The sequence below is a fragment of the Haliotis rufescens genome, unplaced genomic scaffold (assembly GCF_023055435.1).
Source record: "Haliotis rufescens isolate VD_foot unplaced genomic scaffold, xgHalRufe1.0.p SCAF_12, whole genome shotgun sequence".
Taxonomy (NCBI): domain Eukaryota; kingdom Metazoa; phylum Mollusca; class Gastropoda; order Lepetellida; family Haliotidae; genus Haliotis; species Haliotis rufescens.
Window position 1 is genome coordinate 31904715 of NW_025963802.1, and position 13900 is coordinate 31918614.

Below are 13900 nucleotides of genomic sequence, written 5' to 3' on the forward strand. Positions count from 1 at the left end.
GTGACCACGCACGTTATGGATGCTTACCACTTTGGTGAAACAGCCTTGGTATAGCATTGAAAGGCTGAGCATTATAATTGATGGCATGACGTTATATCTGTATCATGGCTTGGTGATAACTGTTTTAAATCAACCACGAATGTCTGAAACGTATGGGTGGTACAATATATACACGATATAGTTCATACAAGTGTTGGAATTACATAATTAAACTAAAGAAATGGTTTCAAAAAGGGATCAAAGGCATAATTAAACTAAAGAAATGGTTTCAAAAAGGGATCAAAGGATACCAAAGATCAATATATTTAAGTCGAGAGTCATGGAAACCCATGTACTGTTACTATATTCTATAATGCTACAACGTATTTCAAGTTGGTAGCCATTTACCAATTGTTGACTGCCACATGTATAACGCGAATTGTTTCATTATAGCGCTTGACACATTCTAGTTTCCATATGATGTCTGTAATATAAACCCAAAGAAAACACATGTTCACGAATCTACAAATAGAACACATTCCAGCACTTATTCTTCATGCCTGGTTTCACATGATGATCTATAAATACACGTATGTAAAAACGTAAGAGGAGCAGTAGTTTATGGTTGTATAAACATTCGGCAGTTTGGTCATTGTGGGTGAAGTGTTTCCTCGAGTGTGTATATCGAGAGTATAAGTGCCAGTGAAGCTACCCAAACACCTGATTGATATGTCTTAAACCTCGCAGCTGCTTGCTATTGGTTGTCTAAACTTTTAAATAGACCAGATAGGAGAGAAGCCATCCCACTCAGGATATAGCTAACAGTGGTGGCACTCGCTTGGCACAGACGTAAAATTAGTAAGCAGACGAGAACTGGAACAGCAGACGTGAAATCAGAGAGCAGACGAGTAGGTGAGGAGCAGACGTGAAACAAGAGAGCAGACGACAGGCAAAAGGAACACGGAATTCAAGATGGAGATAAATGGTGTCCAGAGACCAAATTTGCCGAAAGGGTATCTGGGTCCTCAGCAGAAGTTTCAACCATATTGCCTGTCGACGTTGAGCCACAACAACCCCGAAATTGAGCTTGAGGACAATGAGCTCGTGATCAAGATCAAGGCCGGTCAGCCCACCAAAGTCACTGCTAATCTTATCAATATTACAACTCAGGCCCAGTACAAAGATTGCATTTTTCATCAAACCGACGACGACACCATTTCTTTTACTATCAGCGTACCAGAAACTGGGTTTTACAAGTTCCAGATTTATGCCTTGCCGGCTTGTGAAGAAAGTAAGACCCTCTATGGGGTGTACAACTACCTGATTAGCTGCCCGTGCGCTAGCAAGCCCGTCCGTGCCTTCCCTAAACAGTTTGCCTCGTGGAAACAAGGGTGCTATCTCTTTGAACCTCTGTACATAGGCAATGACAACCTGGCTGATGTCAACTTCAAGGTTCGAATCCCCGGAGCTATGGACGTGGCCCTTACAGTGGAGGGACAATGGATCCACCTAGCCCAGACCGAACCGGCCATTTGGGAAGGGAATCTTAGTATCGCCGACTACAGGGGGAGGGATGTCAAGTTGGCCTTGAACGCAAATTTCGGAGGTGATTCCTCTAAATTCTCCACTCTTTTGGACTACAGGCTGTGAAGATCGACAAAAGGACAAACTATTATTGGCTTTATGCTATTGGATTAATTTGCTCAAGGCATCTACGGGATCATAAACCATATGTCTGTGACGGAAGGAACCCATTTGGATTTTGTTTTGGTAATTCTTTGTCAGATTCAACTCTTGTGACATGGTTTCGTAATGATTGAGAAAGGACATGTGAGGGGTGAGTCACTGTGACGCAAGTGAAAGTTCAGTCAAGTTTATATGTTTCGCTGCTCAAAAGCCTATCAAAGGACGTATATATATGGATTGAAATGCACCTAACACAATGCTCAAACAATGAATGCTATTACAAGACTGGGATTATGCAATACGGATGTATGTGCTCATGAACTATGTATTCGTGTGTTTATGTGAATACATAATTGGCGAACACAACGTATGTTTCGATAGTTTATTGTTGAGATGTAGACAGTGTAATGGACTACCGGTTGAGTCAGATGACTCGCTGAAGCGCAGGACGTGCGATGGGGGACTCATTTTGACTCGTGTGAAGAAGTGTATTCGACTCTGTTCACGTTAAGCTTTACTTTGGTAAGCATTACATTGATTCTTAATGGGGAGATCTGCATTATCTTATTTGTATACAGTAAACTACGTTTATAACGAACACGCTTATAACGAACTTCATTTGTTGCATAAATGCTGTATATATGCTTATAACAAACTACGGTTATAACAAACTAAAATTAATGGTCCCTTTGAGTTCGTTATAACCGTGGTTTACTGTAATTTGGTACTGATATACTACCATACCATACATTATAAAAATATGGTATTGGATAAATCTGTTTTTTTAATACACTTTAACTGATGTATCTCCTTGTAGGTCATATGTCTATGCTGGTAAGTTAGTATTTGAATTAAACAATATTAATTATTATGCTTTTGCAATCAAACATCTTTCCTAAAGATTCAAAGTCTTCTATCGTTGATGTGTAAACTATGTACTCGAACGAATGGTCCAATCCAAATGGAGGCAAGTTGGCCGTAGTAGCAGAGGCCTGGTGTCATCCCTGATTTTCAGGTATCCATTCATATAATGTCCGCCGCTGTTTTGCCTTTAACGACCTATGGAATCTGTTTGGTTGGATAATCGAGACTGGTTATTCTCTGGCTTTGACGCTATATTATTATCAACAAGTTCCAGTCTTCAACTGGTAACACGTTCATTGCAATAACATACTCCAACAATAAACTCGTTCTTTTACTTTTTTTAAAAGGACCGCTGACTACGTTTTTACTGGTCACAATGATACTGGTCAGAATAGATTTGAACATTTTATATTTTAATATTGGTTCAAATGTTCTGTGGACGTCAGAACGTGACGATAGAGACAATTTGAACTTGAATCAATAAATCGGCTTACGTACAAGTGAATTTGTTTTCGAGTCTCCTTACCTTTACAAAAAAAATAGATAAACATTAAGACCTATGACAAGGGTAAATTAACATATTGCCAGACTAATAATAATAATAATAATAATAATAATTATATAAGAATAAATCTTTGTAGACGGAAACGATATGCACAGCGGTAGAATTTAACTCACGAAGGATGCGTTGCGTTTTCAATGATGGAGAGTAGGCTTGTTTCTCACATCAAAGTATGTAAGAAAAACTTTGACATTGGAAGCACAATAATTATCTGAGGTCAGAATAAACCATCTTCTCATAAAGGCAGCATCAACTGCGTGAAGTACCGTTACATTATCAACTGATCATCTAATGAGCATGCATGCAACTTCACAGTGTCTTCCTGGCAATATTTCACGTTCACGTGTATCGCTAGAAAAAGAACAACAGCTTATCTAATACATTTGACGCCAACAATTTACCGAGGCTGTAATTGGCACGTTTTCTCGTTGCCAACGTAACGGTACCGCTGAGAAAGATGGTAGAATAATATTATGACGTCATTGACGTTTTCGGTGCCGGTTAGATTGCTTTGGCGCGTTGCCATGTATTAGTGTTCTTACCATGTCAGATATATTCTGATGTATCTAATGTGGCTGGTTTGTTATGCGCTGGGTCTGGTTTAATTAACGTTCCCGGGGGTAGTGCGTAAGTGATACCTTGCTGTGGGGGCAGGTAATGCTTCCTGACGTGCTTTAGTCAGACTTGATGCCCCGGCAGTGCATTGTCACTCAAATACTAGTGGCAGATATATCTTGTTCTATCCCATGTTTCAGATTAAGCAAATCTTGTTGATGATTTTCAATGTTCGGGGTATATGTTTTATTACTAAAATTCAAATTATTTGTTCACAAACATTTCTATTGCTTTTAAGCTTAACTTGAGTTTTGTAGTTTCAGAAACGCGTATTTGTATGTCACTTTGCGAAAAATCTTCATTCTGCTATTAGGTTGTGTATCACCTTCATGGGCGCCCCTGTGTCGTAAGGCTAAGGGTTCAAAAGCGGTCTTTTCTCTTTTTATTTTGAGAAATTTTTCCCTTTTTGAAAATCATCATGTCTTGACAATAGGGCGTGATATGATATCAATTTGCGTTGGGAAAAATCTGAAATCCATAAGACAAAAAACAAATTTACGTTAGTCCCGAACCCGTTAGTCCGGAATCTTTTAGTCTGGATCCCTTGAGTCTGGAACCCTTTAGTCTTGAAACGAACCATTTAGTCCGGAACTCGTTAGTCCGGAACCCGTTAGTCCGGAATCTTTTAGTCTGGATCCCTTGAGTCCGGAACCTCTTGGCAATATCTATATATAACGCTAATCCTCACCAATGGTTCGATCCCCGGCCGTGTCATACCCAAAGACGTTAAAAGATGGTACTTGTTGTTACCCTGCCTGTCGCTCGGTATCAAGACTGCTGGCCTCGGAGTCAGTGTACTGTATCTGAGTGGTGTATTCATGCTACACTGAGGCATGTGATCTCATTGGGCTAGCATTATCAAATCGGCATCACTCCGGACAAGAACAAGCAGCCACACACACACACACATGCATGTACGTCGCCATATAAGTGTAATAATCTTGAAAGCGACGTTAAACCCCATCTCACCCTTGATTCGGTAATCCTGAAGTATGGTAATCCAGACGATTTCACTGGAACAGTGCCGTCCGGATTGACGAGGTTTCATTGCAATGTGAATCCGTATATATGTACTTCATTACCCGATTTCCAGTGGCCAGTTCATTACCCGATTTCCAGTGGCCAATTCATTACCCGATTTCCAGTGGACAGTTCATTACCCGATTTCCAGTGACCAGTCCATTACCCGATTTCCAGTGGCCAATTCATTACCCGATTTCCAGTGGCCAGTTTATTACCCGATTTCAAGAGGCCAATTCATTACCCGATTTCCAGTGGCCAATTCATTACCCGATTTCCAGTGGCCAATTCATTACCCGATTTCCAGTGGCCAGTTCATTACCCGATTTCAAGAGGCCAATTCATTACCCGATTTCCAGTGGCCAGTTTATTACCCGATTTCCAGTGGCCAGTTTATTACCCGATTTCCAGTGGCCAGGTCTTTCACATAAACCCTTTTCATATATTATTTTCTCTCAAAGTAGTTACTTAAGGAAAACGTGTTACACGCATTATCTATAATTAACATGTTTTTGCTTTGTTTCGACGTGTGATGAGTTCACTAGCAAAACTATTTCCTCCAACGATAGCGTCCGTTATATTTCTTTGTCCAGAAGACATGAAGTTGGTATGAGTTCCATGCTTGGTAAAATGATAACTCATCAAGATAGAAATAATGCTGATAAGTTGTTATCAGAAGAGAATCTTTATTTGGCATGGCAGGCTATAAAATAGAGGGACAAAAAGCACCGACAGTCTATCTTAACATTCTCAACATTCCTAAATCCGGCGATATGGTCTGGTGTTTTTCTCCCCGTAATGCTACTCGAAGTTTCGTTTAAATTTTTTCCTTGGAATCTTGGAACCAATTTTATTTATTTCTGGCATGCAAGCCATCTTGAACACAAAGTGGGCGTTTATGTAAAACAAAACCTGATTTATGTCCAAACAAACAGGAGCAAGTAGTTGCAGTGCAGGGTTGCGTCCCTTAGTCGTGCCAGGACCCGTTGTCCGAATCCCAGTTTTGCCCTTTTATGATCAAATTTTATCTTTTAAACACTTTGAGCTGACGCGCCACGATATAACTGAAATACGCTAAAGTGGACATTATCATAACTCAATACTCAAACACTGAGAGTGTTCGTTTATTCTTCATCTACTTCCAGTTAAGTATGTATGTTAATTAACTCCCTGGCAGGTTCGTTAACTGATTAGCGTCAGTGTTATCATTAGGCTAATCACCTTCACGAGTTTGTAGGACGCCGTGCCGTTTATACTAACGATACGGGAGTACACATCGCTAGCATGTTTTCAAAATGAGACAAGTAGGTGACGAGTGTTCAAATATATCACGGATACCGACGTGCAAACTCCTGTGTACACTTACCACATGGAATATATAAAACTTAAAACATGTACAGTAAACTACGGTTATAACGAACACGCTTATAACGAACTGACGGATATAACGAACTTATTTTTTAGTCCCGACTATTTGCTGTAGTTATGCTGTATATGTGCTTCTAACGAACTACGGTTATAACGAACTAAAATTAGTAGTCCCTATGAGTTCGTTATAACCGTAGTTTACTGTACTCGCTCGAGTTTAACATACCTGGTCACAAACACGGTTTACGTTAAATTTGTTTGTTTGTTGTCTAACGCCGCACTTAACAATATTTCAGCTTTATGACGGCGGTCTTGTAAATAATCGAGTCTTGACCAGACAATCAAGTGATTGATATCATGAGCATCAATCCACGCAATTGGGATCGATGACATGCATCAACCAAGTCAGCGAGCCTGACCACCCGATCCCGTTAGTTGCCTCTTACAACAAGCATAGTCGCCTTTTACAGCAAGCATGGGTTGCTGAAGACCTATTTACCCCGGATCTTCACGGGTCGTTTGCGTTAAAAGACTTAAAAGAAAGTATACACCCATGTTGAAGGTGGCTAAAATGAAACAAACAATAAATGGTGGTGTATTTGATACGGGCAACATATACCCCGTTCACATGCACAACATTTACTAACGTAAGTAATTTCGCCCATGTGTAACTATACATACGTGAGAAATTTTACTTTGCGTTCACATGAAAATCAACTTAAGTGTGTAAGTAAAGAATGTAAATTGTGTAAGGCACACATGTTCGTCAGTCTGTTTACGACATTCAACACAAAACAAGTTGTTTTCCAATCAAAGTTGAATGAGAGGAGTTACTTCACCGAAAAGTTTCGCGTGAAGCAAAATGTGTTTGATTTAATTCGTACACAAAGTTTTGACTCCTTGAAATCAAAAGAAAACACTGTCGGCTCAGCTCTGTGAACACGCATAAAAGTTGGTAACTGTTGACAATTTGTTTGGTGTTGGCAAAAGAACAGATATTAATTAGATCTTCCTCTTACGTTAACATAAACGTTCACATTACAACATATACACACAGTGCAAATTTACGTTTACATTTGCACCTGCTCCAGACACGATGCAAATGTGATTCTGGTGTAAATATACACACACGAGTAAACGGGTTCACATGACAAGTATACTGACGTATGTATTTCTACACACGTATGCACATATACACACATATGTATAGAGGCGCATGTGAACGGGGTAATAGATGCGTTTGGACCTAAAGTTTGTAATGTTTCGGCAACTGTTTTAAGCGTTTATAATTGTTTTGTCAAATCCGATTTTCAAGTGTATACTTTCTTTTGCCCGGAAGTGTAGTATTAGGTTAAGTCAGATAAGGTTACCCTCCAAAACGATAAAACAACATTTTATGTTTATCGAGGCATTTCTGTCGTTTCTATGCATGACGCCAAAGCTTTGTACAAATATCAATCAACGCACTTTTAACAGCTGAAGAGGCAGTATTCATCCCTCTGTGTATTGTCCAAATATCCCCCTCCGCTTTGGGGTTTTCATGTGATCTTTCATCATGGAAGTTGATTTATTTTCCGAGTGGGAATCCTTGGCTGTAATTCATCCGTCAGTGTGTTCGGCCTTATTTTTGTTTGCCTTGCAATTCTCCTCCGATCCTTCATCAGTGGAGATGCTTTTCCTCATGGAAATCCTTGGTAATGATTCTCAAGAGCTTCTCTGTTGTTGTACTGAAGACTGAAAATTGGCCACTGGGGAGAAGGCTATTAGGTAGAACTTGGTTAAATATGAATGTCATGGTAGCCAAATGCCGTGGTTTTCTCAGTGATAGTTGTGGTTTCCATTACCTACATTTAACGACCTCTGTTGCCTGCAAAGGAAGCATAGTTAGCCGCCAGTAAACGTGTCTCTGTCCAATTTGAAATTCGGGCCAGTGCCAAAAACATAAACTTCCCTAACGCCATCAAAATATGGTTTGTTCGTCAGAATCTAATCCTACCATGTTTTCTAAATTAGAATAATCAGGTTCATTTTTTATACATTTTAACCACGATATTACCTCCCCACGCCTTCACTCTGAAAACAAATTCAATGATGATGTAAAACAAGATGTACTTGTTACGTAATACATTTGTTAATAAAGACCTGGAAAAGGAAATGTGACCTATTCATTAACCGACTCTTCGCGGGGAGCTTATAATTAAAATTAAACCTTCTCCTTCTGACCATACCATGACGAGTAAAGAACTGTTTTATAATTTGATCTTTTAAACATAAACAAAAGCGTTTGGAGTTCTCATTTATATCAAGATAAACATTTCAACTATGCACACATGACATAACAACTTTTCTTCTTCTTTGTCTTTTCTTTTCCGAAAAAGTGTCATGTATGAATGTTCTTCAAACTACTTAATGTCTATCAAAGACAACATTTCAACTAATAACTTAAATCATTAAATATTCATACTCAATTTTAACACATTTCAAATTATCCCGCTCACAAAACACTCTCTGTTTCAGATCCACCAGCCGTCCAATCAGCTTCAGTTTGGTACGCCCACCATGTCAGTACGGATGCGCAGTGGACATATTTGACAACGTGTTCTGTGTTATCTTTGTATTCGCTCCTGTATCTCCACCTTCTGCTGCGTTCTCTTGTATTGCTAACGTGTTCGCTTCAGGCTTCATGTTTAATAAATCGTCTTTTATGTTCGTATTTGTCCTGCATTTACAAAATAACAGGTCCGGAGACACACGACTCTCGTAACGCTGTCATAACTCCCATACTGTAGATCACTGAGGCGGTTGAGTGGCCTATAAGGTAATGCGCTTGTTCGTCACTCCGAAACCCGGGGTCGAATCTCCACATGAATATGTGTAAGGCGTTCCATGTGTATAACGGCATTATTGATGGGTTATTGCTAAAAACGACGTCAAACTCTACCCACTCATGCCATGATCGCCTTGTGTAAATGGTGGCCGAATATTTCTGTGATCGCTAGCTTTGTACAACTCGGGTTCGAATCCAAATTATGTTACAAAGATGGGTGTCTCTGTTGTAAATTAGCATATTGTACCGTGTGTCAGCCGTATTAAGGATTTCCTTGAGTATATGTCAAATTATTATGTGAAAATTAAAGTAACTGTGACGCCCCGACACATCCATCGTCAATACCCCAAGGGTTTGAATACTCCACGCTGTTACAAAACACCTCAGTGGTATTGAATACAATTTGCATGACGACATCTCCAATTAGACACAGTCAGATTCCCACGTCATAACTTCCCTGTCAAACTGTTTGTTGTTTTGTTTATTTGTTTGTTGCTTTACGCTGCATTCAACAATATTCCATCTATAGGACGGCGGTTTGTAAACAATCGAGTCTGGACCTGACTATCAAGTGCTTGACATCATGAGCATCGATCTACGCAATTATATATAGGATACGATGACATGCATCAACCAATTCAGCGAGCCCGACCATCCGATCCCGTTAGTCGCCTCTTACAACAAGCATATTCGCCTCATACGGCAAACATGGGTTGCTAAAGGCCTATTCTCTACCCGGATCTTCACGGGTCCTTGTCAAAGTGAGTGAATGTTGTTTACGCCGCAGTCAGCATTGTTCAAGTCATATCAAGTGAGGTTTGTGCAATCTGCCAACAGAGGGCGCAGGCATAACCAGTGTCTTTTGACGGGATTGACGGAAATAGCCGATCGTAAGATTGTAAGGTCTGGACCTGGCAGCCAGGTGACTGATAGCATGAACAACATTCCAGGCAGTCGGGGTATAGTGACACACAACCCGTCAGATCAAACACTGTAACCACCCGAGTCTTAGTATTCTGGAAGCATTGCATTCTTTGGGCATAAAGTGCACCCTGTCATACCCTATCAAATTTGAGTATTACATACTACCCAAAAGAAGTTCAAGAACACCCGATTCTTCGTATTGCTGTAGTTAATCTGTCATGCCATGATAGATTAACCATAGCAATGTGAAAGAATCGGGTGTTCTTTACTTTTTTTTAGTAGTATAAATCATGAACCTTCCAGTCAATCATGCGTCAATCATGCGTCAATCGGGTTTAGTTGACACGATACTGTATGTAATGAAGTGTAATAAAACGTATAAGCCTGAGAGTTTAACATTACTACACATACCTCTAATTTCACACCAATTGCTTTAAAAGAACTTGGGAACATGTTCTTTGTGCTGATGGGAAGGGAAATATTTTTTTTAGCCTCGTTATCTGGGCTTTCTGTTTTTAGCTCCTTCTGAAAGAACCCCATCTTGGAACACGCGTGCAATGTGGTAGTCGAGAAGCATTCTAAATACAGAGATACAATTGCATAACAATTATATACCGTTACCATGACAACAGGCGAAACCCGGATTCGGTTCATTTCTTATATGATATGATCCTAACACGAATAAGTATATTACCAACACGTGCACCACAACACGCCCGCATGGGGGACTGACATGCAGTGCTGCAATACGCTGTGGGTATACACGGCTCATCGTACTCGCTGAAATACTGCTCTAAGAAGTAAATGTTGTTGTGATAAGTAAAATGTTGCAGTGATCAGTTAAACGTTGTGATAAATTAAATGCTACTATGATAAGTGAATGCTACTCTGATAAGTAAAACGTTGTGATAAATAAAATGCTTCTATGGTAAGTAACATGCTGCTGTGATAAGTAAAACGTTGTGGTAAATAAAATGCTACTATGATAAGTAAATGCTACTGAGATAAATAAATGCTACTGTGATAAGTAAAATGCTGCTGTGATTAGTAAAACGTTGTGATAAATAAAATGCTATTATGATAAGTAACATGCTGCTGTGATAAGTAAAACGTTGTGATAAATAGAATGCTACTATGATAAATACAATGCTGCTGTGATAAGTAAAACGTTGTGATAAATAGAATGCTACTATGATAAGTAAAATGCTGCTGTGATAAGTAAAACGTTGTGATAAATAAAATGCTACAATGATAAGTAAAATGCTGCTGTGATAAGTAAAACGTTGTGAAAAATAAAATGCTACTGTGATAAGTAAAACGTTGTGATAAATAAAATGCTACTATGATAAGTAAATGCTACTGAGATAAATAAATGCTACTGTTATAAGTAAAATGCTGCTGTGATAGGTAAAACGTTGTGATAAATTAAATGCTACTATGATAAGTGAATGCTACTCTGATAAGTGAAACGTTGTGATAAGTAAAATGCTGTTGTATATTATAAATCCTACTATGATAAGTAAAATGCTGCTGTGATAAGTAAAATGATGTTGTGATAAGGAAAAGCTACTATGATAAGGAAATGCTACTGTGATAACTAAACCGTTATGATAAGTAAAATGCTGCTATTAAGTAAAATGCTGTTGTGGTAAGTTAATACTGTTATGTTTAAATATACATAAAATATGAAAAACGATCGTGGTTTAAACCTACAGGCGAAATCAGAATGCTACAGTAAATATATCACGTACAACGGTATTGGTCAATTCTAACAAATTGAAAGACTTTTGTTGTAAGTCAAACATGAGGTGAGGTGAAATGGGGTTTAACGTCGCGACCAAGATTATTGCATTCATATAGCGATGTGCATGAACGTGTGTGTGTGTGGATGCTTGTACTAGTCCGGACAGATGCCGATTTATAGTGCTAGCTCACTGAGATACCATGCCGCAGTTTAACATGAATACCCCACTCAGACACAGTATACTGACTTCGAGCCGACCAGTCTTTGTTTTCGCCCCTTAATGCCGAGCGCCAGACAGGGTAACAACAAGTACCATCTTTTAACGTCTTTTGGTATGACGCGGTCGGGGATCGAACCCCGGACCTTCCGCTCTCCGGGCGGACGCTCTAACACTAGATCACGGAGGCGGTCCTACATTAAGCATGAACACCTGTCGTTGACAGTCGTACTGGTTGAAATACTGGTTTCTGGTACGCCTAAGGGGCGCAACTCTGCAAAGACGTAATTTAAAAAGCAGTCCTGATTTATTGAACAGGCTGACATAATTGATAACTAGTTGCGACACTTGGTTTCTACTGGTCCCTGGTTCGAATCTGAGATTCGCTCGGATTATGAACCCCGGTCTCGTCAGCATCAACCCCGATGTTTGAAACGTGATACACCTCTGCGGCCTTATTCAATTTCCGCTTTCCTCCATCAATAAGCCGACTCGCCAGCATATTACCACTGACATTCAAATTGATGTTAAACTATAACTCAAAATAACTGGTGCATATGCAACCTACCCACCAATCAATTAATGTTTATTCAGAAAACTCAACAATTACATACAACTCACAAACAGCCGGAAACTACATTCGCTAAACTTCGGCAACTTTACTTCCGAGATGGCGGAGTGCCGAGATGTTTGTATGAATGTATGCTGCGCGCCTATCTTGTCTGGTAAGCTTTCTAACACAATCGTCAGCAGGCAGCCATTCCAGCCACAGACACTAACACCAAATCTCGCCTGGAATTCTGGAATTCCGTTGCTTGCACTTCTCCTTATCTTATTCCCGGTCTTCACTTGACTCATCCAAGGGTTTTTTGGTGCAGAACGGAGAAGCGGCATACCTGCAGAAAGCGTATAGCTATGCGTTGATATACCTGCGTTGCCTGTCAGGTTATTGAGAAATCCACTATGAACTTTGAAAAAAGTCCAAAATGTACAAAATAGTCGTATGTGGGTCATACAATGTCTGCTGACAAGATTGTTTGGTAGGAATGTTTTTATAAAACTTTTTCTCAAATCTTTTCAGAAGTTGGTTCATATGCACCGGCTTACAATGAATATTACAGACAGCATGAATATACATGGGTGATGTGAACGAAAATCGTCATTCAGCAATATTTCAACCGTTTTGTTTGTTTGTTGTTTAACGCAGCACGGAGAAGTAATCCAGCTATATGACGGCGGTCTGTAAATAATCGAGTCGGGACCAGACAATCCAGTGATCGCTATCATGAGCATCGATCCAGGTATTTGAGACATGATGACATGCATCGACCAAGTCAGCGAGCCTGACCACACGATTCGATTTCAAGTACTAGTATATAACGGCGACATGAACATGATCTATGTTGGACTAGACAAACAAGTGAACGATAGCATGAGTGTTCAACGACCCATGCAACTAGCACGATGACACATATGTAGCTGGGCGTGGAGTCATCCCACAGATGACATCCTTACCTTGTCAGCTTGCTGACGGGGTTAACCTCTTTGGTCATGTGGACAAGGCATCCGACCTCCGCTCAGAAGGTCCGTGGTTCGAATCCCATCACGGGACTCGGAAATTTTATGCCGCTACATTGGCGCCCAACTCGGGGCTGAGCACGTTCATATTAAATTTGAGCAAAATAAGCCTCAGTACCCTACTATGCGGCCCGGGACGTGCCTTCTGTTGACGGGGGAGTATGTAGCTGGGCGTGGAGTCATCCCACAGATGTTATCCTTACCTTGTCAGATTGCTGACGGGGTTAACCTCTTTGGTCATGTGGACAAGGCGTCCGACCTCCGCTCAGAAGGTCCGTGGTTCGAATCCCATCACGGGACTCGGAAATTTTATGGCCGCTACACACAGTCAACCAAGTAATAGAGCCGGACTCTCACATAGGACACCGGGAACCATTTCTACATCTGAATACCACGGGCCCGGTTGAGTATGAATACTGTCGTACCAATATTAAGGATGTACCGTGAATATTAATACCCTGAACAGAAGTTCGGTTATATCACGGCGAGTCAGCTTTGGAGGAAATCCCGCGGCCA

General features: G+C 40.2%; 1 protein-coding gene across 1 annotated transcript; it reads left to right on the forward strand.

Annotated features, from left to right (window-relative positions):
• The first annotated feature begins 644 nt into the window (after positions 1-644).
• Positions 645-8803, forward strand: LOC124117487 (kyphoscoliosis peptidase-like). The gene is made up of 2 exons (XM_046479407.2): positions 645-2187; positions 8612-8803. Exon 1 carries the CDS (start codon positions 952-954, stop codon positions 1627-1629), a length of 678 nt encoding a protein of 225 aa, XP_046335363.1. The 5' UTR covers positions 645-951; the 3' UTR covers positions 1630-2187; positions 8612-8803.
• The last annotated feature ends 5097 nt before the right edge of the window (positions 8804-13900 follow it).

Excerpts from the sequence above, each read along its gene's own strand:
- LOC124117487 (XM_046479407.2), top strand. The coding sequence starts at position 952 with ATGGAGATAAATGGTGTCCAGAGACCAAATTTGCCGAAAGGGTATCTG.